Source organism: Egretta garzetta, unplaced genomic scaffold, assembly GCF_000687185.1.
Source record: "Egretta garzetta isolate BGI_Z169 unplaced genomic scaffold, ASM68718v1 scaffold210, whole genome shotgun sequence".
Taxonomy (NCBI): domain Eukaryota; kingdom Metazoa; phylum Chordata; class Aves; order Pelecaniformes; family Ardeidae; genus Egretta; species Egretta garzetta.
In genome coordinates this window covers 1,104,322-1,131,303 of record NW_009258218.1, presented here as the reverse complement: position 1 = coordinate 1,131,303, position 26,982 = coordinate 1,104,322, and the positions used below count along the sequence as shown (strand labels likewise).

The window sequence follows — 26,982 nt, the reverse complement described above, 5'->3', positions numbered from 1 at the left end:
AGACCTCTGGTATCACATTAACCCTCTGCACCTGTGCCCTGCTTATGGTTAATAAGCATTTTCCTTACGTTCAAAGTGATAATCCAGTCACTAGCTGCAGTTATCTCCCAGACAGTTCTGATGGGGGATGCTTCACTCGTACTTCTCCTCCTCCTGCTCAAACAGCCTTTCTTCCCTGCTGCAGCAGTGTCACCTCTGTGTGCTGGGTAGCATCTGCTCCTTTCATGAACACACCAGGACTTGGATCTGTGGGGAGACTGTGATCTTTGCTGATTAGCATGTATCTGCTTGACCGGCTAGACTTACAATCAAAATACACCTGGAGTATTATGTTCCTTCAGGGGACATATGGAAAAGTTTTCAGGTTTTGCGGAAAAGTTTTGCTTCTTGCAAATACAACAGTATTATTTTAAAAACATTGTGCTTTATCTCTGATTGCTATGCGGGACTTGGCTTCACAGTCATTCAAAGTAGCATCATCTTCTTTTCCTTCCCAAACATGACATCTTATAGGTATGTCCTGCAGGTTGATAAATTCCTTTTGAAGTTTCATTTTTTTCCTACGGATGCAAAATTCTTCAGATCTCTGTTGCTCAACCTGATAGCATGTTTTTCCACACTTGTTTCTAGTTTTTTGTGTAAATCTAAGGTCTCAGACTAAGCAGTAGTTTCAAAAGGCTACCATTTGTTCAACATTTAATAGGCAGGGGTTTTTTGTTTTGTCTTTTTAAAAAATGGACCAAGTTCTTGACTGATTTTTTTTTTTCTAGTTGTTTGCCACAATGTTAGCAAGTTCAGGTGGACTGGAGACCTTAATTTCTCTTGCTTTACCGTTCATCAGCTTTCAAGGAGCTGCACTCTTTTTTTTCTCCATTTCTCATACATGGTAGCTAGCTGTGAGCTAGTGTCAGACCTCTATGATTAAGATAGCTAATGTAATTATAAGTATGTATTGTAACGTAACAATTAGTTGTCCAACAAATACATGGGAAAAGACAGTGTGGAGGGGAGGGGAAGTGAGAGAAGCATATCCCCTATCTATACACGTATACTGGTCAGGCAGACACCTTTCAGGCTATCTCCAGAGCTTTTCAGGACTCCCCCTTGCAGGGGGCAGTGGGAAGCCACAGTGGGTCTCTTCCTGCAGCATAAGAGGCTGCTTTAACTCGTGGAGCCTTAATACAGAATCTCACCCAAGGAATTCAACCTGATTTTGCTATGAGGTCCTCCAGGTGGCAATGCAGACAAACTAACAGGTCACGAGTGCCAGTTAAAAAATCCTGAACTGAGAACATCTAAAGTTTATATTACCAAACTTGTCATTTTAATTGTCTTTAATTTAAAATGTTCATCATTCAGACAGGACTGCCAAGTTCACATAAATGAGAACTGGGCACAAATCAAGAGGGATATATTTGATTTATGTAATTCCATTAGTTACTTCATAGATTAGAAGCTGAGATATTTTTAATGTAAAAACCCCACAACAAATAATTACATTTGAAGCCACTAAAATGAGCCACTAGTTTTATTATTATTGGTGGCTAATTCTCCACAATTGTATATGTTGGTAGTCATTTATCCCTTGAGGAATGCATACAAAATAGTGCTATTATTTTATGTCATTTGTACTAATTTTACAAAGATAAAAATACATGTATATTTATAAGAAGATGAAGAAGCAATTTCTAGATGATTAAAAAATTTTAAACCTCAGGAAATAAAAACCAGCTAACATGTTTAGACCAGAGATTTTCAGACAATGAATTTCAGTGTGCTTATATTTTGCAGAAGATTATTTGTGTATCAAAAAGGTCTGACTGATGACAGGAAGTTCCATGTCCGATTTCATAAACTGGCAAAAAAGCCAAAAGCAAACTCTTAATAGTAAGAAAACAAAAAGTAAGCCTAAGTTACATAAAAGAGTTAAATAAGATTTTTCTCTATACTTGCTATAGAGATGTTGCAACACCAAACAAAAATGAAAACACCTCTCAGTGCCAAGTTTATAGGGATTGATGACTTAAATAACTACTAATTTTTGTGACTATGTGAAAAGATTATTAACTTTCTCAGTGCCAAGTTTATAGGGATTGATGACTTAACTACTAATTTTTGTGACTATGTGGAAAGATTATTAACTTCCATAGCATGCCACTGTCATGTGGCCTGCAAAATACAATGCTCACTCCTTAGCATACTAACCTGGCAAGAGTGCTTTGTCAGGGAAAGGAGCTTTAGAGGGAATTTAACCTTCTTAATGAGCCTTATATCCCAGATACACCTATTTGAAGCTCCTTGTAAACCTGTTTCAGAAAATAAAGTCTTCTGGAGTTTCATAAAATTATATATGATTTCTTAAAGAATTTTTTTCAACCTGATCCACCACCTCTTTGAACTGCAATTCTAGTTTCTTTTATGAAAGGAACAAATATCTTGCTCTAAATTAGCCCCTCAGATGGCTAGTATCAACAAAGCCCCACACTGCTTTTCTAATTTGGAGATTTGGGGGTTTTCTGATAAAATACGAGATTTAGGAACTATAGCTGAAGCTTACTACCTGCATTTTATTTCCTTGAAATGTTGTACCCATTTATCTAAATCCTTTTGTTTTGATTGATTTCACTTTTACTTACAGTTCCATGCCACACTGCTATTCTATCTATACCAAAACCTTTTAAAGGATATATTCCTAACATACATGTTTTGTTTTCTGTCTTTTTTTCTACATTCATTACTATGATATTGAGTGTTGCTTCAGCTAAGCATCCCACAAATAAATGTACACAATAAATCTTTTGTGATGGATTACCAGGCCAAACAATTATTTACAGAAACCACACAAATGCTCCAAGGGGTAATTAATTAATTATGTGAATTATTAAATATAAAAATTAATTATGTGGATTACTATAATGCTATGTAATTTATAAGATATTCCTCCCAGAAAATTCCAAAGCACTCTCTAGGCTACATTAGTCACTTCAGATACTTTGGTGTGGAAAATACATTTCTATTCTGTAGTATGTTATTAGATTTTGGCTAGAGCATGAAGAGAAAAGCTGGCTCATACAGCCAGGAATGTGAGGATCTGTAATCCCATTCTATGTGTGCTTCTTAGAGTGCCTCTATGGTTTCCCTGGTACTTTTGTTGTATATAGCAGTTGTAGATTTTGTGATTTTATTACAGATTAAAGTTTAGCAAAGCATTTGGGGAAATATTTTTAGGTTGTGTTATGTTCTGTAGGTTTTTCTGAACAAAATACTTGTTTGCGTGGTTTCTTATCACTGTGGGAACTGAACTTGATTCAGAAGCTTTTTCCAGTCATATGTTTTTAATACCCATATCCCCTATAACTCCTGTACATTTGTGTTTCATATTGTGGAATTGATATATGGAATGGATTTCTAGTGTGTATATATATTTGTTTATAATGTTCTCATCACTATAATACCTGAGCAGCGATAACAATCCAAGTTCCAAATTGGTCCATCATGTCCACTTCGTGTAGAGGTGACTTGCAATAGCCATATTTGTCCTTTAATGCCCTAAGCAGAAGAAATTACACTCTACCTGTCAGCTCCTCATTTGCACTTCCTTGTCTGTCTATCTATCCGTCTGGTTTGGTGGTTTTTTTGTTGGTTTTTTTTTTTTTTTTTTTTTTTTTTGATAAGCAGAAGAAATTACACTCTACCTGTCAGCTCCTCATTTGCACTTCCTTGTCTGTCTATCTATCCGTCTGGTTTGGTGGTTTTTTTGTTGTTTTTTTTTTTTTTTTCTTTTCTTCTTGACCCAGAAGCTATTCTCTTTCAACCATGAGCTAAACTTGTTGAAACCTGAATTTTTAGTCACAATTTTCCTCCAGGCCTTCAATCATATACTAATATAAATAAATGGCATGTTCCTTTTTCTCTATTCAAAGAGAACTTATCACTTAAGAAGCAGTTTAATGAGATGACTATATAAATTCTTAATACTTTTTTCCATTAGCTAAAATTCTTTCTGACCTTTTTGCCCTGTAATTTAGTCTGATATGTTATCACCATCCATGTATTCATGGCTGGGGTCCAACATGAGCTGATGGGAACTGTGTATGCAAGGGGTGAGAGGCTGGTACATGAGAAAAACATGCATGTAGTTCCTACTACAGGTACCAGCACACAGGTACCAGCAGAGATTGCCACAGGCTGCTCTACTTAAAGGGCAGAGTGACAACATGAAGTGATTGAAGAGGGAAGAGCTTAAAACACCAGGGGTTTATTGTTTGTTTTTATTGCTGTTGGCGGTGAGGGCCTTGGTGTAATAGCAGGACGGTGGGTATAACAGTGGAGGGGGAAAAACAGAGAAAGAGACAGAACTACAAAGAGTTATAACCATCAGTATGTGAGGAGCATTTTTCTCAGGAGAGCAGTGAAAATTAAGTTATGGAAGTTCTACTGCTGTTCTGTGGAAGAGGCAAGTGTCCACTGTGCTTTGTATGTTTATTTCTGATGTGTCCAAAGAGCCTGGGTTTTTTAGATTTGTAACGTTAGTAACATGGGATATCTACCAACATGCAGCTAATGCTAGGATGCTGCTGATCTCTTGGCTTTTTGTTATCTCTTTAACATTAAGATAATACTGATTTGCTATATGAGTAAATAGGCCCCCTTGTTCCACTCTGCATCTATGAGGCAACTTCTGATCCTTTCTGAATGGTGCTTCTTCCATAATATGTTTGACCTGGTGATGGCAGTTTGCAAGTCTTTTCTTTCCTCTGTAAGGCCTTAGAAAACCTACCATTCCCTGAACTAGGAACCATATTTGAGAGAACACTGGTAGAGTGGTTTGCCTGCTTGCTATGGCTTGAGAGACAGGAATTCAAGTCTCTCTGTGTTTATCGCCAAAGAGCGTTCCCAGTCAACAATGTCTATCTGATTATTGCAGCTGGAGAATCCAGGTGGTTGGATACTGTTAAACCTGAGCATGTAGCTGTAAAAACTGTTGTATTAGACTTGATGGAGCAGATAGGCTCAACTGGACTCAGGAGATGAGAAGCAGTTCCTGGGGGGCTTCTCAGGGACTCCCTTCCCAAAAGTTGTCAAGCACCTTGTCAAGTTTGTTCAGGGCAGCTGTCTGGAATACAATAAGATGTCTTCATACAAGGTTAGACACACATTTAACATAGATATAATAGAAAATTGAGTTAATAATCTGCTGCAGACACATCAAGCATTTGTAATAAAGCATGATCTGTAGGAAAAGCAGAATCCATAAGGAAATAGACAAATAATTTTGATTAATAAATTTATTGTGAAGTCATTCTGTTTCCATAAAAATTGTATATAACAGAAGAGTTGAAATGTATTGAATAAATTATTCTTCTAAAAGTACAGCTAAACGTGCCTTACGTAGCAAACAAATAATTTTCAAATCCATTTTTTAATGCAAAAATCAAGAAAGCAAACTCAAATCTGCAGTTATATCTTTTGGGCTGATACATTCTTTCTTCCCACTCCTCATCTCTCTAATAGGCTCCAGTCATATCAATACCACACAAGAGCTTCAGTACGTTTTGACACAATAATGATAGATGTATACGTGTTTACCCTTATTTCCTCCTTGCAGATATATACGTCACGCTACATATTTTATTCCATTTTTAATCAGCTAGACCTTCTGCACAACTCAATGGTTAAGGTTTTACACTATCAGAATGGAACTCTCATTTGATTTGTTTTCTAAATGAATATATCCCAGTACAGTGCTTCACAAAGAGAACATGGGATTATGGAGATAGTCATTCATATAGGTCTGATTGGTTTTGCAAATATATTTTACCCTAAAATTGGTTAGCTATATTAAAGATGTATAAATAAATGTTACTTCTTTCTCTCCCACATTTTCCAGACAACTATATTTCAGTAGTAAATATAAATTCACATAGGAATCAATAGACTTTGAATTCATAAGTCTGACAAACCACTGGGCAAGATTACAAAAAAATTAAAAATATATTTTTCACTTTACAATTATTACTTCTTCTCATTATGGATGTGTGTGGGAGAAGAACTTTACAATAAGCCCCTTCAAGGCCTGTTTTGGAAACTGTACATAGGGATACCATTGTAAAGTGGCCTTTGCCATTGCTCCATAGCAGCCTGTGGAAGGTGCCAGGTCCAGCTCACCCTGAGCGGATGCAGAGACCCTCTGGGAGCCACCTCCCACGCTACAGTTCCCCAATATTTTAGCATGGCTTGTGGCCTGGTGAGCACGGTAAAGCATACTGATCCAGTTGCCCTTTCATGGATCAGAATCAGCCCTGTAATAATGTCCCACAGAAAGCTACCAGCTACAGCTAGAACAAACCTATGCATTTAAATTAAATTGTAGTGTGGGTTTAGTTAATGAAGAACTCACGTTTGTTTAATCAAAAATACAACATCTGTGTCCAGACTTGTTTGGTTCCTCTTCATTTTTGCCTTTGTTCCTGAATGCATTTGTGTAATACTGTAGACTGTGATAAGCTTTTTTTTCAGTCTATGGATAGCTCTTTCATTTCTTTTTCCCTGGTTAGTGGCAGCTTGAGGTGTTTTTAAGTCACTTTTTAAACTAGTTAGCTTCTCCTTTATTCCAAAAATCTGTTCTCTCTGATGGTGTTATTATGATATCAGTAGTAAATCCCTTTAGATACAGACTAATCTTCCTGCAGAATCTGACAATAATTTCTTTAACAATCAGGAGGAGACTCAATGCCATACTCCAAATTGTCTGTAATAGCCTCTCCTCAGGTTCTATTATCTGTCATCACTATAGACGTGCCTATAAGTCTTCTATAAGATTATCTTGTTGCTAAGCTATTTTACTCATCTGGACATCATTTGTTTTATGATGCAATATTTGTTCTCATAGCTGAAAAAATAAGTGGATTTGTTTCAGGCTTTCAGGGTTAATCCTGTATTTTTTATGTGCATACTCCTATAGACTTCAGTAAGATTACTTTTGTGAGTAAGAGTTGCAAGATTAGATCTTACATCACATATATATGAATTTGTCAGAAGTGTGTCTACACTTCTGCAACCCTGTCCCCTTTCATTCTCCTGCTTTAATGATTTTTATGATAACATACTTATTTTCCATATTTTCTGTATGATTCAGTACTTAAGTATGCAGGCTTTCAACAAAAAAGAAAAGTTATGTCGTGTTTTTATAGTACTGCTGAAAGTATGATTTGGCTGATGTATATGTGTAACTGCAAAAAGCTTCTATTCTGAGAATGCTTGAACAATATAAAAATAGGAGATAATTTCAATAAAAATTGCATAATTCATTATGAGTCAGTCAAAGGGTAGAAAAATAATTAAAAGAGCTAGTACAGGAAAATATTTCAAACAACTAAACTAAAACTAGAGATAAACATATTACTATTACCTAGGTTAATTCTAAGATAATTAGGCATCAGCAAAACCTCTTTGATCCCTAATGAACAATTGAAAATGATTACATTCTTACTTAAATAGGTTTGGGGGGATTGATTCTTATTGTCACAAATGGACACTTTATCTTGGGCAGCTATCTGACATTTTTAAAGACCTCTGTCACTTAGTTTGGAGAAAAGTGAGGATTGGTCACTTTTTTAGCTGCTAGGTTATCAGATCCTATGTAATAAATACTTGGATGAGAAAGCAGAAAGGTCAGGCACTGGCTGTTTTGGAAGTGCAATGAATGAGTTGCAATGGAGAAAGTGAGACAAGGCAGAACCAAGCTCTAGTGTATAGCACAGGCAGTGAAATTCCCATAAATCTTTCCCCTGTTTGAACAGTTCTGGGTAAGGTGTGGCTTATATACAGTAGTTCTTTTTCTGAACTTGTGACTTCCTTACCAGCTCAGACTCTCTGACTTCTCATGGTTTGGTCAAGCAAAACCACTTTCTTCCTCTTATTCCATTCCTAGAGGGATTCTTACGTGATCCATCTTGCTGGTGTTTTCTACCGCTAAGTGGGGAGCAGCAGCCTGCATGGCTGAACTATGAGATCACCACTCAGAGTGTATCCAACTTCTTATCCTTATGGCTTAGAAATATTGTATCTACCATGCTAGATTTGACTTCACCAGCTTTAAAGCTTTTCTGGTCTGAAGGAGCGCTCGGAGACCCTCTTACAGAATGCCTTTGTGGAAGCTGTCAAGCCAAAGGTATTGCTCTGTCTGGGGAATGTACTGGCTAGGAGAGCAGCTTAGCTCCTAGTGCAAGAACATCGGTAGCATAGTTTGAACATTAAACTGAAGTAGAAATAGGTGTCTGATGCCTAGGAAGTGATCAAGACAAAAACAACCACAAAATTTTCGGGACTGAATGTACATGAAAGGCCTTGATGAACAGTGGGGTGAAGAGGGAGAGCCCTGGGGAAGACGGGCTGGTGGCTGTTCAAGTAGCCTGCTGCAAATCTTTAAGCAAACATCATTCAGATGTCTTGTGGGGACAATGCCTTTTTGATAGTCTGTTGGGGAGAATTACCACTTTTATAGAGCCGATCTTTCCCAAAGCACTTCCCCAAAGCTTTTTGCAGGCAACATTGATCATCTGCTTACTTTCCCTGTGGATAGACAGAAGTTTCTTCATTTCATAGGAAGAGACTCTGTGACAGAAGAGGCAGGCAATGACTGATGAGCACTGCAGGTAGCAAACAGGTGCAGCCATGAACCAGACTGACAGAGCTGTCCTTAAAATAAGCAAATAAACTAGTGGTCTGCAACATTAACTGATAGTGCTTCTGTTGATTCACTGAGCAATGAATAACCATTAAATCCAGGGCTTTTACAGTCTTACATATGTGCTCTTCTGCTGTTTACATATCAGGTATAACTACCTAAGAATCCATTTTTACTTAATTAACTCTGCGTTAATTGGACTAATTAAGTCAATTTAAGAAATAAGTATGTAATACTTCAAAAAGTAGAACTGGAGAAAAATGTTGAAGGGTGTCAATATAAGGGCTTCAAATCCACTATGTAACCTCTCCAGAACAGAAGCAATATACACCTCGATATACTTTTAGATGTAGTTTTAATCAAGTATATCTATGAAAAGATCATTGGACATCAGTACATACAGGCAAAAAAAATGGCATGAATAATTACTAAACAGTATCATAAGCCACATCCTAAGGTAATGTAATTTCAATGAAATTTATGAGGTAGCTGATGTTATATACAATTCTTGGCCAAATCAATGTATAATATAACTTTGCATATGTATTTTTTTTGACTTCAGAGTTACACTAGGGATAAATGTGGCCCCACAATTCAAAATCAGATCCATATTATGACATTCAGCCTACAGTCTGATGGAAGAAACAAATCTTTCTGGAAAATTCATAGGATATACATATCTCTCATATGCACTTGAATTTCTGTGCACATATATTTATATATATAGATACACACACACATTTCTGAGTGATATCTTTTCAATAGTGTGCAGTTTAATTTTTTTTTTCCCCTAAAATAGTCTCTGCTTCCATAATTAAGGTCTTTATCCTGATCACTGAATTTCTGTTCAGAATGGAAAGATGGGGAGCATTAGTGCATGCTGTCACCTTTTTTATAGTTTGAAATCCAGAAAAAATTATTTTTGAACATTTTTAGTGTTTAGGCAATCAGTACCTGGGCTGCCAAGGCTTATTGAAAGCAGCTGGATGCCTGCCTCTGTCCTTCCCCTTTCTTGGAACTGCTGCCAGAACAGGTAGTCAGGAACGGAAAGTAGAGAAATATTTGAGCATCTGTGCTCTCTCTCTCTCAGGAAAACAGCTGTGGCTTCCATAGGAAGCACTCATTTTTTCCCATCAGCCAAGAATCTGGATACCCTTGGGTCCAGTTTTGGCACAGCAAGCCAAGTAGGATGCAGTTTATGGCTTAAAACTTATGAGAGAAACCATTCGGGCGGTCCCATCCCTGGCAGAACATTGAGAGAAATTCCCCAGGCTGCAAGCCACATGTGGACCTCTGACCTTTTATTAGCACACCATGGGAGAGGTTAACAATTGTTGAGACTTCAGTCCTCCCTTTGACATACAAATACAACAATACCAAGTAGCCTTTCCAAGACAAGCATATTTAGGGCACAACATCCTTTTTAATCTAGGATTCAACATAGGGGAAGAAAAAAAACCAAAACAAAAAATCCCCAAAAACTTAGAATAAGAAGAGGATCTATTTCTATAAAACTGAAACCTGGACTGGTATTTTTTCCAACATTCTGCAAGTGTTAATGATATAGTGATTTGTGATTTATTTATTTTTTTTTTTTTTTAAAACCAGTGTAATCATGAGATGGAAACAAATTTTCACACCATTTTTAGCTCTTCATGTGGTCAGTGCCGTGAGTTATGGAACTAAGATTGCTCAATAGCTGGAGCCATAGAAGAAATAAATGCAATTATCTGATTTTTAAGGATGTCCGTTGTGTTTATCCAAGTACATCATTGTTGAGATGAAAAAAAAAAAAAAAGTACAATTTCAGGATTATTGATATGCAATTTGTCAGAGAAGAAAAACACAGAAGACCAAATTTATGTCTTTTTGACACATCTTTGTCTTCACAGAATTACTGCAGTGAATGAAACTATCAGTTTTTAGCAAGACAGGGATGGGAAAGTACGTCATTTTGGGGGAAACAGAATCATTGTCTGTTTTGCAGCTAAGGAGCTGTAAAAGCTAAGCATCTTGCCTAATCTATGGCAAAGAATGCAAACTGAATATCCCAGCATCCCAGGCTTTTACAGCAACGCCTTGATTATTCTTTCACAGTCTTAAAGGCAGATGATTTTGACGATGCAGTCCCATGTTTTTAGTGTAGAGGGTATTCTGAGTGTAAAATAAGAGTGAGCTAGCTCATGCTTCTGCCATCAGCTATAGTCTGAAGAGCCAATGTAAACTGATCTCTAAATGTAATAATCCTATGACTACTCTGACGGGAAGCAGGTTCAACCCTGTCCAATGCCAGAAACTGAAAAAAAAAATATTAAAGAAGCAGCAGATCCTACTTTTCGTCCTTTTACTAGGGTGACAGCCAAATCTGAGAATGAAATCTGTGAAGTCTTGCACAAGGTTGGTTATTGCAAAAAAATAGTTGCTAAGTAATGCTGGTTCCATGTGCAAAGCAGTCTCACCTTTATTAACCACTGTTGGCAATGTAGATCTTAGCAAATGTTAGTTAGAGGTGAAGAGTCCCTTTGTATTCATTGTGAATAAACAAATACCCCAGGGCTGGTGGGGAGCCTGCCCTGAAGAAGGATCAAGGAGAGCAGCACCATAGACACATGCGTATCTAACCGTTACATGCCTTTCGCAGCTTCCTTACATAGGTGATTCCAGTGCTATACCATTGTTATAGACAGCTATTATCTAATGAAAATTTTAGTTAAAAAAGATTTTTTACTGTTTTTATTACGCCAAGCAGTAGCTTATCATCTTCTTTTCTTTTTGTATTGTCCTTTTACATGTCAGAAGATTGATCTTACTGCGCCTCCTGAGTATTTTTTTTTTTCTCAAGAAGACTTGGCAGAATTGCTTCAAGCTTTCTTACAGGTCAACTTTTCTAAACCTTTTATGATTCTTGTGTCTACTTCATGACTATATCTAGCTTATCTGTGCTTTCCTTAAAGACTTCATCACCTTTCAGTAGGCTGGATCAATACCTACGGTGTACAGGAAATGCTTCTGTTATCTTCCACATGGATACTGGCATCTTTTTGTGTCAGCACTGTATGGTTTAGACATGGTTTTTTTGTGAACTGCTCCAACTCTCCAATTTTTTTTCTGATGCATTCCTGACTAATGATTGCCCCTCACTGCATATTTGTATGTTTGGTTTCTCTTAAGTCTTGTATCTTCCATTTCTATTAAATTACACATTTTCTTCAGTATCTCCAGATTTATTTTTTTTTAAAACCATTATGAAATCACCTATTTTCCAGGAAAAGAAAGATGTTTCATAGTTTTTTTTATTTTAGAAATGTTATGTTATACCTGCTTTCTTTTTCATCTGAATTCTGATTTCCCTCTCATTTTGTGATACAATAATTGATTCTTCCTTTCTGGAGGTTTCTTTTTCTGCTCAGTGCTGTACCCTCCACACAGAAGTTTCATTTAGACCATATTCCCCTAATTTTCCCAGTAGAAAGTCACATGGATTACTTCCATTAATTTTATTTCTTTTTCTATACGCTAATTAAATAATACAACTACATTGGCTTGTCGTAATGAGTAGGGATATCAATCTTTTAGCCCATTTGAATATATCTGTGGTTAATATTGATAATCAAAAGATGGTGAGTGTTGGGAATGGGAGTTTCCCTGGACAAGAATAGAAGCAGCAAGCCAGAACACAGGAAGTGTATCTTGAGAACAGGCAAGAAACAGAGACACCAATAGCCAGAAGGAGATCTACTTTTCCATGTAAAGGGATGGACAGAGGGCTGGACTGACCTCAGCACATTTTTCTTCTCCTTGGAACTTAAAACCAGTCACAGTTTACTGCTTTTGGCCTCAGAAGAAGGTTGAACAGAAGGATGGGTGTGTTCTGGCAAGATTTTTCCTTCATGGTAGCAATGAATATTAACCCATTTCCTTTGTTAAGAAGTTGATCATTTTGTTTGGTTTTTTGGTTTTTTTGTTTCATTGGTTTGGTTTGGGTTGAGGTTTTTTGTGCTAAGAACAGCCTTCTATGTTCTCCATTTTTCAATGAAAGGTTTCATTTCTCCTTACGATAGATTGGCTTTAAGAGCAAGCTTTGTCTCAAATGACTTTTAGCCTTGATCTTCCTCTGTCTTTCTTGAATACATTTCTGGTGTTTGTTCACTGTGCTGGAAATCCTTTCTGCTTGTCACTCAGTTGTTTTATCCCTCTCTGCACATTCTTATTTCTTTCTTTCACATTTGCCGTTAGTCACAGTAGCCAGCTTTTTCCCATAACTTCTTTTCAACATCTGCAGCAAAGTTTTTCCCGTCAGTGATCTAATGTCTGTGGGTTATAGTTAAAGGCTGGGATTATTTTTTTAATATCTTTTTTTTTCCCCACACAATGGAAAAATTCCCATTTTGGAGCTCATACCTAGTCAACTTTCTCTCAGGAGGGTATTTAGTATACCAGTGAGCAGAGATCTTCCACTTTGCAGTCACCTTTGTCAGAGCTCTCCAGTCTGACAGAGTGCTCTTGGTTCTGTTCACCACCGCGCCAGGGTGCTTACACACAATAGCCACGCTCTGAAATTAAACCATCTGTGTAGAAACATACAATATTTTATGTCTGCTAATGATGGAGAGATTGGACACTGACTTACCTCATGTTTTTCCTGCAATGTCAGTATAGTATTGTATTAAACTGACATAAAAATTAAGGGATTATCTCTATAGATGCTTATTTGGTGAATGTTACACAGCTAGGTAATATCCAGTCCAATTTCTGAAATATTATGTGCAGCAATTTTTCTTCTGTGTTCAAACTACCATATTTTTTTTCCTGTAGCTGTAATTTTCCCATATTTTTAAGCAAGGATGCAGGCATAAAGGAGAGGGCCCTCCTGCATGAGCTCCTTTAAATGAATTTGCCCTATGTTTTAAGTAAAAACTTACATCAAAGCAGGATTAAGCAGTATGGTACCTAAACTTTTCTTAAACCCATGACTGTGTAAAAAGAATACCCTTCCTCTTATCCCAGAAATATACATCCAGTCTTTCTTGCATAGAGTATTGCACTTAAAAGCATTCAATTCTTTAAGCCTAAGTTAACAATTTAAAATTGGTTAAATATAAGATCATAGAATCATAGAATGGTTTGGGTTGGAAGGAACCAACCCTCTTCCATGGGCAGGGACCCCTTCCATTAGACCAGGTTGCTCAAAGCCCCATCCAGCCTGGCCTTGAACGCTTTCAGGGATGGGACATCCACAACTTCTCTGGGCAACCTGTTCCAGTGCCTCATCACCCTCATAGTGAAGAATTTCTTCTTTATATCTAATGTAAATCTGCCCTCTTTCAGTTTAAAGCCATTACCCCTGGTCCTATCACTACATGCCCTTGTAAAATATCCCTCTCCAGCTTTTCTGTAGGCCCCCTTCAAGTACTGAAAGGCCACAGTAAGGTGTCCCTGGGAGCCTTCTCTTCTCCAGGCTGAACAAACCCAACTCTCTCAGCCTGTCTTCGCAGGAGAGGTGCTCCAGCTCTCTGATCAACTTTGTGTCCCTCCTCTGGACTCACTCCAACAGTTCCATGTCCTTCTAATGTTGGGGGCCCTAAAGCTGGAGGTAGTACTCCAGGTGAGGTCTCACAAATGTGGAGTAGACAGAGAGAATCACCTCCCTCGACCTACTGGTCATGATTCTTTTGATGCAGCCCAGGATACAGTTGGCTTTCTGGGCTGCAAGCGTACATTGCTGGGTCATGTTGAGCTTCTCATCAACACCCCCAAGTCCTTCTCCTCTGGGCTGCTCTCAATCCATTCTCTGCCCAGCCTGTATCTGTGCTTGGGATTGCCCTGACCCATGTGCAAGACCAAGGTCTCGGCAAGGTCTCTGCAGTAAACTATCAATTAAACTAGTATGAGCTTCATATTTCTTGAATAAGGAAGATTAAAATGCTCTTTACATATAATTTAAATAATATCTTATAAAGTGAAATAGTTCTTTGCAGATGTCTGTTTTACCCTCCAACTTGTGCTTGAGCTGTAAGTGATGCGGTGGGGTGTATGTAATTATGCTACAGCTGCTGACAGGCATAAAAGTAAATGAGATATTTCATCTCAATGGGTACATTTCCTGTTTAAATGTTTAAGAAAATAAACTCAACAGCTTTAGCCAGGACTATCTCAAATATTTAATTTCTGCAATGAACAGCTATTAATAATTCTTTCAATCTCATTCATCCTCTTAGCCTGCAACAGATTAGACTGGTATGTTTACAGTTTGAGTAAGTTTTGTCTTCTTAACTTTTATGAAAGCTTTATTTTCAATCGCTCATTTAAAGTATAATAATTGAGAAAATTTCCATGCCTGTTGTTTCTCAACTTTGAGGGAAAATGGAGGCTGAAAAATTGCAGAATATTTAAAATAAAAAAGTTGGTATTCAGAATTAAGGTCTTCTAAAACTGTTGGTCTTTGAACTTGTTTTTCAGTACTGTGTTGTCAAAAAGGAAACTAAAGCAATATGAAAGAACAATAAAAAGAAATTCTAAAATATTATTATGCTCTGGAATGTGTTTACAGGTTTTATGAAACTTTTAAGCTCAGATGACAACTGACAATTTATAATTCTAAATAATTTTTTTACAATGTATTTGCAAAACAATGAAACAGACTTGGTCCAGAAGTTATTTTTAAATGTTTGTTGTACATCTAAGAAGACTTTTTGTGTTTAACCTGGTTTTACTTTGGGGACAACTTGAAATTGCTAAACATTTAAGAACGATCTAGGAATTTATAGATGGAATTTGGTAACTTACTGTGGGAACTATTCTCAGATGTTTCAATAAAATATTTTAAAACAAATTTCATACTGAAGAGATGCAGAGAGTTTATGTATATGTTAGTGAGTATAACACTGATACCATCTCCAGCTTGCATTAGCTCATCACAAGGTGAAGATTTAATAATTATTAACATGCTTTGGAGTTCCTATTCACATGACTGACAGCAAAGCTTCCCACGTTAGCGGATTTTTTTGTCTCTTGGGGAATGAGGTAAAACCTTCCTAATCCTAGTGCTTAGGTTGTGGATTAATCATGTGACCCATGAGAGAAGGAATTTCATAGGTAACAGTTCACTAGCATGCATATATCTACACAAGCAACTTGAGAGGCAGCAGGCTGGTTTCTCCTGAGTGAAGAACATGATGCAAGATACCATGCTGGATGCACATAAGCCATTTTAGGTCTAAATATAACTGCAGTCGCACTGCCTGTGTAAAAATCCCTGTGTATTTAGCTGAGGGATGTGACTTACTAGCCTGTGTGCAATGCCAGAAAAGCCAGAGTCAACCTAGTGCTGTGCTGAGAGAGATTTAGCAGCTTATGTCCTTGCTAGCTCAGGCATCTCTGCAGTGCACTTGATTTCATACTGGGGATGTGCCCAGCTGTGAAAGCAACAAAGGAATATGTATCCTTTCTCCAGATCTTTCTTTGTCTTTCCTGGATAGGTAATATAAGCCTTTTAAAGTATGGGGGCTTTTTCAGCCTATGTTTTTGTGCATTATCTAGCTTTAGAGTCTCAGACCATATTTTAATAAAAGAAGGAATGTTTAAAACATTTATCAGAATAGGAAGGAGATGCGTATATCACTTCCCTATTATTTTCGCATTATCTCTTAATAATGAAGTATAAAACTAATGAGGTACATCAAGAAACCAGTTTGTGAGTGAACTGCCAATATGCTTTGGGGGGGCTGAAGATACTTGGTTCAATCCTGTGTGTACCAAAAATCCGTCTCGACCCACTTGGCAGGTGACGAGGGAGGTGAATCTCTGTCATCCCCCGAGAGGAGCACCGACAAGAGAGCTGACCCATGAGCAGCAGGGCCACAAAGCCGGTCGAGTCACAGAAATGACTCAGAGGAAGGCTACAAAACAATTTATAGGCAACAGTTAACAAACTTTGTGAGTAAAAGGCTCTGGCACAGGAAAGTTTTTATTGCCAAAAAATTTAGGCAGAATTAGCTAAGCCAGTTAGGGAACCAGCTAAACAAGAAAAGAGAGAGCAAGAGAAAGGGAAGGAGAGAGAGAATAGGGAAAGTGTGGTGGAAAGATATCACCTCCTTGGATCCTGTGGTTTTGTCTTGTTCTGGAGTCTTGATCCATAGGTGATGGGTCAACAAGGCAAAAAGTATGTGCTCATTCTTGTATATTCACATTAGTCCTAGACCGCCCCTGAGGTGGCAACCGTCTTGCTTCTGCACAGTCAAGTGTTCTAGAAAGTTCTTGAATTAACTTTGGGGGGTGTCAGTGGAGCAGCAAGGGTCTTTAGCGATCATGCATTCCCTCCGTGAATGCCGGTTGACCAGTGTGTGCTCAGTTGTTGCCCACCAGAAGAAGCAGAGGAGGCAGCCCACCGCCCCGCCTCCACAGGGCTCACCCTGGTTCTCTCTGTTCCCCCTTTGCCCCGCACAATTTGAGACAAGAAAATATTTGACTGCCTGTTTGGTCTTAGATACAGTCTCTTAATACACACATTTTTCTATGTCAGGGGCATGCTGAATCTGCAAGATATGTACTGCACCAATAGTCTGAATGTGTGTCATGAACCATTATGGAGAATTTCCAGACATCCTGCTACTTTTGCAGAAATCTCAGACAAATGCTGTGAAGCCACAACTATCATAGGTGTCCCTGTTCCCTTCAATCCACAGTTCACCAAAAAAAAACCAAACCTACTTCTCACTTCCTTCTCCATATATTTCCAAGTATATGGAAGGCATCACAGAGAGAAGGACCCTGCTTGGTTTTTGCTTTCCCTTTCCAGGTATTGTTGTTCCAACTTTTTTGCTTGTGCAATCTTCTTGATCTGTGCGCTGCACAAGATTAGTGATTTCTGGATCTGCTGTTAATGCCATGGCATTTCTCTACTAGTCTCAGACTGCTCATCTTAAAACATTGCACTGAGAATGAAGATCCATGCATTTATTACCCAAATCCTGGCTTCCAGAAGTATTGAGCCTCTTTCCCCACTTCTGAGCCATAGAATTTCTATCTCCTCTGTGTAGTTCAGCACCCGAAGCAGTCCTGTGTAGATAAGTGGGAAAACAGTGATGGCATTAGTGAAAATGGCACCATTTAGGTACTTGTGAAATCTGGACTAGTTTATTCAACCATTTTGTTATTAATACTAGTATTTTTTATTAACTGTTTTATCAGTTCATGATCTTCATCTTTACTAGAAAAGGATAATCACAATACCCAGACACAGCCTTCTCAAATAAAGTCTACATATCACTCTATCATTAATATTGATATTGTGAAATTATTTCTGGTGCCTTTGAAGAAGCCATGTCCAGACTTGTAGACAAAGAATATAAAAAGAACCTTAATCATGTTTGATTTGCAGTATCAGTTAAACAATTCTCTGTTGCGAGGGCTCATTGTTTATTGCATTTGCCAGTACCAGGTCCACTTTATGATGTGAACAGCCAACCTAGTGAAGTACATGGATGTGCTGATCTTCCTGAGCCCTCTCTAGAGCTAGGGATACACTACCCAGCGCAGAAGTGTTCAGAGAATTCAGCATCAAAACCACACCTGTTCACATGATGTTGTACCCCAGATATAGCCAATTTGTTGCACAGTTGCACACTGTCTCTTCAGCAAAATTTGGAGTGAACACGTCTGGGCAGAATATGAGATGTCAGAGAATCATTGAATGATTTAGGTAGGAAGGGATGTGAGGACTTGTGGTTCAAGCCTCGTCCCCCTCCTTAAGGCAGGGCTATCTGGACATTTTCCTGCATTTCTAGACCAATGTCTAAACCCAGATGAAATCTGAAAGAGGAAAGATGCTATGTGTAGGCAACTCAGATATACAAAGCCGTTACAAAAGAGAAAATGGCAGAAAGTAACATTAGTGATCAACAACAAAGCTAGTCGTGCAGAAGTGGGTGCCTGAATTTAGCTAATGATTTAAAAGTAGTTCACAGCCTAATAAACTTCGATCACTCCAGTGGGGATTTCCTGTGAAGAGCAGACTCAGTCCTGTAGTCATTCCATTAAGTTAAGCTATCTTTTTTCTTGTGAAGAATGTTATTTACATTTCTGTAAGCTTATTCAGGGAGAGAACAGGGGTTTTATGGAAATAGAAAGACTGTATGAAAGGAGGAAATGTAAATATTTGGAAGAGGACTGTCCTCTTCCAGCAGTCTAAAGCGCAGTCTATAATTAATCTGTAGTTACTTGAACAGGTAAATGTAACAAGTGCTTATATTGAAGTGGCAAAAAGTTTGCATTTAAATTTGCTGGATGTATGTATGGTTGTAAGGAATTTGCTTTTGGGCCTAGTTGTTCCATATATGACCACTGTCCACAGTAATTTTTCATTTGAATACAGAAGTTAAACTATTGTTCTTATGTAATATTGTTTGGGGGGGAACTTTTCTCAGTGTAAAAATAGAAAAAGTATACCATTTAATTCTATCTTTTTATTTCAAAACCACCCTAATTAGGAAAATTAAATGTGAATATTTTTATTGAGGGACAAATATTAGTTGGTTTGGACAATAAAAGAAGGAACGAGGGGGGGGAAAAAAACCCCAACAACAAAGCCAAAACCCAACCGGTTAGAGTGTGAGAGACTTGAACAGAAAATGCAAAATATCTGCACGTAGGATTCAGGAAATATGTTTTCCCAAAGGCATTAGAAAAATACCAGTCAACTATCGTTTAGGTCACCTGGTAGAATGCTCTTCTGTGCTTCCTGCTGCCTACACTATTGTCTGCTCAAAATTCTGGCACGTACTGTCTCTGCTTTCCATTGCCAACATCACCTGATTGCAATGTTCATTCAAGTGGGTCGAGCCTTGTAACTTCAAAATCTGTAGCAGCAGTCAAAAGAAACTGAACTCCAACCTACATAGTGAGTTTCTGCTTAGTAGCCCCATACAGCTGGCTCGGCTCAGGTTAGGTCAGCATTATAGCAGTAGAGCCAGCCAGATTTGCTGTCATGCAAGGGAGGATGTGGCCCCTTAATTTTTTTCCCTGATGTTTGAGTTTTCCTCAAACCCCGTCCCCCACAACCTTGTAGCATTATCGTTTCATGAATACGTTCTTTCCATCGAGTACTGGCAATCCTGACACTGATAGGCAGCGAATCAATACTTCTATAGAATCACGAAGCCAAACTAGCTCTGCAGATCCACAGTGTGCAGTATGTGCTTTTTCATTCTGGATGTAATAACTGCAATTTGAAATATGCCCCCACAAGCATTGATTGCATGCTTTAAGAAATTCACAATGAAGAATTTAATTACGAAAGAAGAAACTGCATCACTCCATTTCAAAAAGAAAAATTCACCCGAGATGTTTTTTTCATTTTCGGGCTATAATAGCAATAACCATCTTTAGCTGAGGACATTTCCTGGGGCTTAATGGCCCATGGCTGTGCTTCTTCAGGTGATCATCATCTCCCAGCAGTCATTAATTCCCTACAAATGCCCTGCACCTCAGTCATTAAATGTGCTTAAACGTGCTTCTTCAGAAAATGAAGTACTTCTATTTTTAATGCATCTTCCAGGAGTAGGAGCAATCTTTTTAAGGTGAGGAATGAAAAGAGTTTAGTTACATGTCAGAGAAGTACTAATTATGACAAGTGGATAAGATCTGTTTCTGGAGACAGCGTGACAAAGAATTTTTCTACAATAAGAGCATGTTATGTGTAAGTCATCATTTTATGTATGTCACGATTCACACTCATCCCAATTACATAACAGCCAGATCAGCAATACAGATAGTTATTTGTAGTTGTTTTTCTTCTGTGGGGCATCTCAGCATAGAGATAAAGTACCTCACAAAACACGGAGAGAATGTGCCTGCAGCACTGCTTAAAAAGTCTTTCCATTCCATGGCTGTAAAATAGAGCTATGCAGTTTTACAAGGTGTTTGTGATAATGCAAGAAAAAAAAAAAAAAAAGTTAAATCTTTCATACCTAAATGTCTGAAACTCTTATAAATAAGTACTTGGTAAGAATTTTATGAGTCTTTCTTACAAATGGGACCACAAATACAGTACCAACAGTGTCATCAGGAGTTTTAAACACAGTTAAAAGCCTACCCTTGCTCAAGTAGAATTAAAGCATTCAATGAAAATAGTCAAAGGGAATTTGTCTTAATAGAGGTTGAATGGGGATTGGATGTTTTTTATTAGATTGGAATTCTACTTACCAATACATTGTGCTATTTCCATCTCATGCTACTGTGTACATACTGTATAGATTACGTGAAACCAAACAGGTTCTGAGAGGCTTCAGACCTAATCCTGTCATGTTCCCTTCAATGAGTGCAAAATGGGTAACTTCTAGGTATTATGGTAATTTATTTTTTATGCTGGATATTCAGATCTTGTACTTTGGTGAGTGACTGTGTAGATGAGGACAGAAGTAGATTTTAGGCCATGCATTGTTAAATGTTGAATGTTGAATTATGTCAGTGTTAAAATTGGAGGTATCCTAGTCAGTACCTTTTGATTACAGATTAACCTGAAAAAAAAAAATTATAATCTGACCCCAAAATTCCTTTTCATTTCAGTTTTCTCTGTCCCTTCAAACAAAAAGATCACCTGAACAAAATATCTTTCAGTATAAATTGAATGTTTTGTTTAACTCACAATAAAACTTTTCCCTGACTTCAGTAACCCATTACTGCCTTAATTTTGCAGTTTTCTAAGGTAAGTTTTTCTATGTGAAAGACAAATATTTATTTCAGAAAATTTAAAGTACAAAATTTCACATACATACACATGTACACACTTTTTATCCTGCTTTCTTTCTTGGTTTTTTTGACAAATATGTTACCTGAATTAGACTTTACCCTGCAAGTATTCCTGCTCATCCCAAAGCATTTTTCAGCAAATAAACTAAAGAAAAAAATTATTAGATCTCTCGTTAAAATTCACTGACTAAAAAAAAGAAAAAAGATGCACAGAGCCAAGGACAAGACGGAGAGTATTACGTCTTTAAGTTATTTACAATTTAGGTTATATCTCGTCATAAGTAGCAGGTTTGGAAGTAAGTACTGATCTATTCTACTGCAGCTAGAACAATTCTTTTGCCATAGATTCTATTTAAGGCTACTTTGAGTATTTGTACCCTACCATGCAACTTAAAATGTCAGCATTCTTCAGACTATTTGCTGAAAATACAGTTAACATTTTTTCACCTACCTTCTGTCACAGCTGGTGTTATTGTCCTGTTTGTTATATATGCTTCTGTGTACTCCAAATACAAACTCAATTACAAAGTAGGGAAGGTCATGCAGATTTTGCCAGTTATTTTGTTTTGGTAGCATTCAGAAAGAACAAATTCAAACAAGAATGTACACAATAAAGTGTAATAGAAAAAAGACAGCATACATTTCTAAAGTGAATTTATCAGTATGCCTAGAATTCTTGTATAATTTTTCTACTTGAGAGCTCTCTGTCTTCACCCGTTCATTATATTTACAGGCAAGTATAACTTAAAGATCTTATATAATGTTTCTCATTTTAAATTCTGTATTGTAGGTCTTGTTTTCCCTCTGCGCTGCATTCTGGGGAATCCAAATTATGAAGCAGATCACTTCACCCAAAGATAAACAACACTGAAAGAACAGATCTAACATCACTTTAATTATGGAAACAGCACTTTGGAATAACCTTCTAAGTTCCTTGGAATTAATCAACCATGAATCTTACTGATAGGAGAGGTTCGTGATTTTGTGTGAAGGTTTGAAAGATGCATTAGGACATGTATTAATTTTTATTTGATTTTTTAAAAAAATATTTAATTTCCCCCCAATTTAAGTCAAATGTTTGTTCACTGCATAAATTTTTACATTCAAAGGATTACAAAGTCTTAGAAACCATGTAAAACTAATTGCATTTTGCAGAGATTTTGTTAGTAAACATATGTGAAAAGTATTTTTCACTAGAGGAATAATTAAAATCATATTTGTTGTAACCTGTTTAAAGTGACTAACTGTCTTCCTCTTGAGGCTAAATGTAAACATATGTGAATGTCAGTTTTTCTGTAATGACTGAATTACACTAGAATCCCAATGTCATGCCCAATTCGGTGTTCATAACATACAGCTACATGAGTATGAGTAGTCAAGGCAAGAAAATTATTAAAAACAGCATGATAAAGTAACTCAAACTAGTATGAGTTGAAACATCTTCAATAAAATCGGCTGATGTATGTGCTGCATAGTGCAGACTTGCAGTTTAGACTGAATTATTTAAGGAGTACACCTGCAGTTGCCAACTTCAGATACTGATCAAGCCAGCACTTACACATGGGTATCCCATTGACTAATGTTACTCACGTGACAAAATATTTGCAAGGCTGGGCCCTTAATTTCTGGTAATTTCCTGCTGGGGTGATCTCAGGGGAAATGCACGTCTTGTCTTTCAGGAGCTGTTGGAAAGATGGTTTGTACTAAGATAGGAAAATTAAATACAAATGGTAAAGGGAGTCTCCAAACAGCAGGACTGGCAAAAATACTGGAGCTAGGTTGTTTTTCTTTCCTCACAGTCTTCCAACTTTTTATTTGGCTCCAAGACTTTTAGAAGTGCTTAAAGTCAAGTAGCTAAAAAATGTAGGCTGTCTTGCATGCTTCAAACTAGCTATAATACCTGGATTAAAAAATGGGTTTAAGTTTGGATTCGGGTTTTTTCCCATTCTGTTTTCTTTTAAGATGTTAATGACATGTTAAGAGACATCTGAGATTTAGACAGATAGCCTACTTTTAATTAACCCTTATTTTCAGTCTCTAGCTGTAACAGATGCCACTGTCTAATTGGATGCTTCCAGTAAATTTTCAGAAGCACAGTAATGTTATATAAATAAAATTGATTCAATGTCTAGTGATAGCTTCAGCTTAATTTTATATAATTTTTTACTTTAAAACCTAGGTTTTAAGTTACTCCATTTGTGTATCAAATGCCTTGTGACTATCACTTTATATTATGCTCAAAGACCTTGAAATATTTGAAAAAGCAGGTGTTAGTTTGATTAGAGATACTAATACCTGGGATGCAAAGTAAGGATAACACCTTCCTAAACTGAAGGTGTGTTTAAACAGAGCACTTACTTGTGGATCTTCTTCATTTTATACAATGAGAAGATGAAAAACCTACAAGAAAACAGATTTTAAATACTTATTGAGAAGTTTAATTCAAACTTTTATTCATAACAGGGTAGGCTTCCAATGTCTGTTTAAGAAATGGATAAATACAATTATATACCTCTGAATTCAAGAGTGGAAGTATAATCTTGTGACTAAAACACCAGTGCAACAGCCAGGAGCTTTCTCTGGTACTACCAGTTCTGACCAAAACTTGCCATCTCTTTGTCTGAATTTCCCCATTTGTGGAATGGGGCTGATGGCAATACTGATGGTGTCTTTCAGCATAATTCATAGAATCATAGAATGTTTTGGGTTAGAAGGGACCCCTAGAGGTCATCTAGTCCAACCCCAAACATTGTATTTGGGATCTTTTCCTTACAAAGCTAGTATAGGATATTTAAGAAGCAACAGAATCTGATTCCAGAAGTACAACACAATCTACAAACTTATGTGACCCTGTGCGTTAGTGTACCTATAATTTAAAAATTTGTAATAGTAACATCAACCTCACAGAAATATTTTGAGGTCAGTTTAATATAATGACTAAGTAACATAATGAAGAGTCATACTGAAAGTCAGTTTCCTTATAAAAATAAATTCTTCAAAGAGACAGGAACAGGATAAAGTTTTAACATTTTCTGCATTTAAAATCTGCAATCTTGGAAGGACAATAATGAAGATCTGAATTAAATTAATTTAATTTTAAAAATATCCTAATGAATGTCATTTATTTACATGGAATAATGAAAGGAGATGTGATTGTAAAGGTAAATTCAGATTAAGATGTAAATGTTCTATGCAAATTGCCGGTTTCTCATTCTAGTTGCTGTCAGTTGCCTACAAATAAATTAAAAAATACAGGTAAACTAGTGACAAATATAAAAGGCACAATAGTTATCTTATCTAAAAGAAAACAGTTGTACTCATATGACATCAATTCTAATAAAAGAAATGTGCAAAAATCAGGTGCAAAGTATAATCTAAATATAACCCCGCTACAGCCTACTCTCACAGTGATCCTGAACTCTACAGAAACATTACTTCCTACCTTAAAAGTGTCTAATTTCTCATCTTGATGGGAATCTGGAAATGAAACATTCCTCAGTTTCAATCTGACATTCCCAGTTTGGCCAAATGAGGAGGGGTCTACCATTGGGAACATCTAACATATGTAACAGAACTGCATCCCTTATAAGAAGCGGCTGATGAAGGCAACCTAGTTATCAAAGCACAGGCCCAATAAATTTCCCCTTTTCCAAGGGTTTTTAAATCTTAATTTCCTACTTCCAAAGATTTGCCACTACGTATAGGTAGTTTTAAAGCAAAGTGCAGGAGAGGAACAACATTCTTCCCATTGCATACTGAGCACCACAGAGACTGAGAACGACTCTTCTGGCTGAAGGCTTGAACAGAATCATCATGGGTGTCTGAGACTCTTGTACTTTACTGTAACATCCACTGGGTATGTATAAACAATCCTTTGGCTACAGACTGGAAGCTAGTGCTTGTCTTTCCCGGAGAAGAGAGAGTTTCAAGGACAAGCTCATAGAAACACCCTTGACTCCATCAGTCTCCCATTTGCTATGTGGTAGGTAGCTATAGCCCTGTCAACTTACTTGTCATGATTTTTTGAAATATAAACTATTTCAATATTTTAGGCACCTAACACCAGTACCAGATGTAGTTCATAGTGTCTTTATAGCAACTGCATAGAGTGAAACAGTCATCCCAAAAGATCTCTGGTTTTGAGTAATCAAGAGGCTCTGGAGACGATGGCCAATGAATTGAATTTTGTGTAGTTAATGTATTACATACAGTTAAATGAATGAATTAAATGCTAACTGCAAACATTGCTTATTGAAATAGGATATATTAGTGATATTTTGGTAAGCCACCCTTCTTCTCTCACCTTTTTAATATTCCATTGCTTATTTCTTTAGTTTGACCATGTTGTGTGGTTTGAACAATTGCGTGGGATCAAGTGAAGTCAGGTGAACTATGTGAGGAAACTAGTGAATAAAATATTTATGCAGAACTAATAGATTTTGTGCAAGCAACTATTTTTCTTTTAGAGAGCCACTGTTTCATGTCTCTGGAAACAAAAATATTCTGCAGGCTAAAACCCTAGGTTCATGTGTCCAAGTGAGAAACTTCATAAATAACATTTGTAGTATTGCTTAAGACTTCCTTTTGGTTTTGTTTGTCATTAAACTCCCCAGTGGCACACCTTGGGGGAAAAATGTAGATAAAGAGAACTTTTTTTCAGCAAGAGTGTTAAAAAAGTGGCTTCCCCTGCTCTTTCCAGCTGTTGTAATGTCACATCCCTATACATGGCCTTTCCCAGACTATGTACACAGCAATATCAAGTTACTGAAAACCCAGAAGTAAGCAGCTGAATCCTGTGTTCACTTGAGACCTGACCCTGCACCATTCTAGTCACAGAAAAACTTGCCACTGACCTCAGGATCAGGGCAGAACATTCCCTGTATGGAAACAAGAATGATGCAGTATTTACTGCAACTCAAGCTTTGGTACGGTGCATTAATGAAAAGTAACACACTTGCACAGTTACTTGCTCCCATAAGTGGCTAACGTGGTGTTCTTTGTGTTATATTAAAATCAGAGCTCTTTGATGGATAGAAGATGACAGTTAAAGGTGTAAGCTATGCGTACCAGATACAAACGACTTGGGGCCCTTTCTATTGTCTTTCCTGTCTCCAGTTTTCTCTCAAGTCTGTGGGATTAGGGACATCGTTTCCTAAACCATTATCTAAATGGAGGTAGTTGATCAGATATTTTAAAGCTTCCTCTTTACAGACAAATTTCTGTGCACTTTCAGGATTTTATGTATGCAATTAGACACTACTAAGTTGAATGGCACCGAAGTTAAGAGTTTTTCGGACTTTCTTCTTTGCTCTTTAACTTGTGATAAAAAGAGCTATGGCTCAGCAATGAAGTTCACCAATGCTCAAAGCATTGCCACATCTTGCAATATTATGAAAACTATATTGCCCATAGTTGAAGTATTTTCTTAAAAATCTGGCTCCTGGAATCTTGTGACTCCTTTTTTTGCTTTTTTTTTTTTTTTTTTTTTTTTTTTTTTTACATATTTGCTTTATTTCCCAAATGTTTCTAGCTTCTGAAAACTAGAG

At 37.1% G+C, this 26,982-nt stretch overlaps 1 protein-coding gene across 1 annotated transcript in view; it reads left to right on the top strand.

The window, feature by feature from the left end:
* AGMO (alkylglycerol monooxygenase) overlaps window positions 1-22,307 on the top strand; it is a 194,389-nt gene extending 172,082 nt beyond the window's left edge. Inside the window, exon 14 of the mRNA XM_009648171.1 lies at window positions 22,227-22,307. Coding sequence (XP_009646466.1) covers window positions 22,227-22,307 — 81 coding nt within the window. The remainder of the gene's footprint in view (window positions 1-22,226) is intronic.
* Window positions 22,308-26,982: the final 4,675 nt, after the last annotated feature.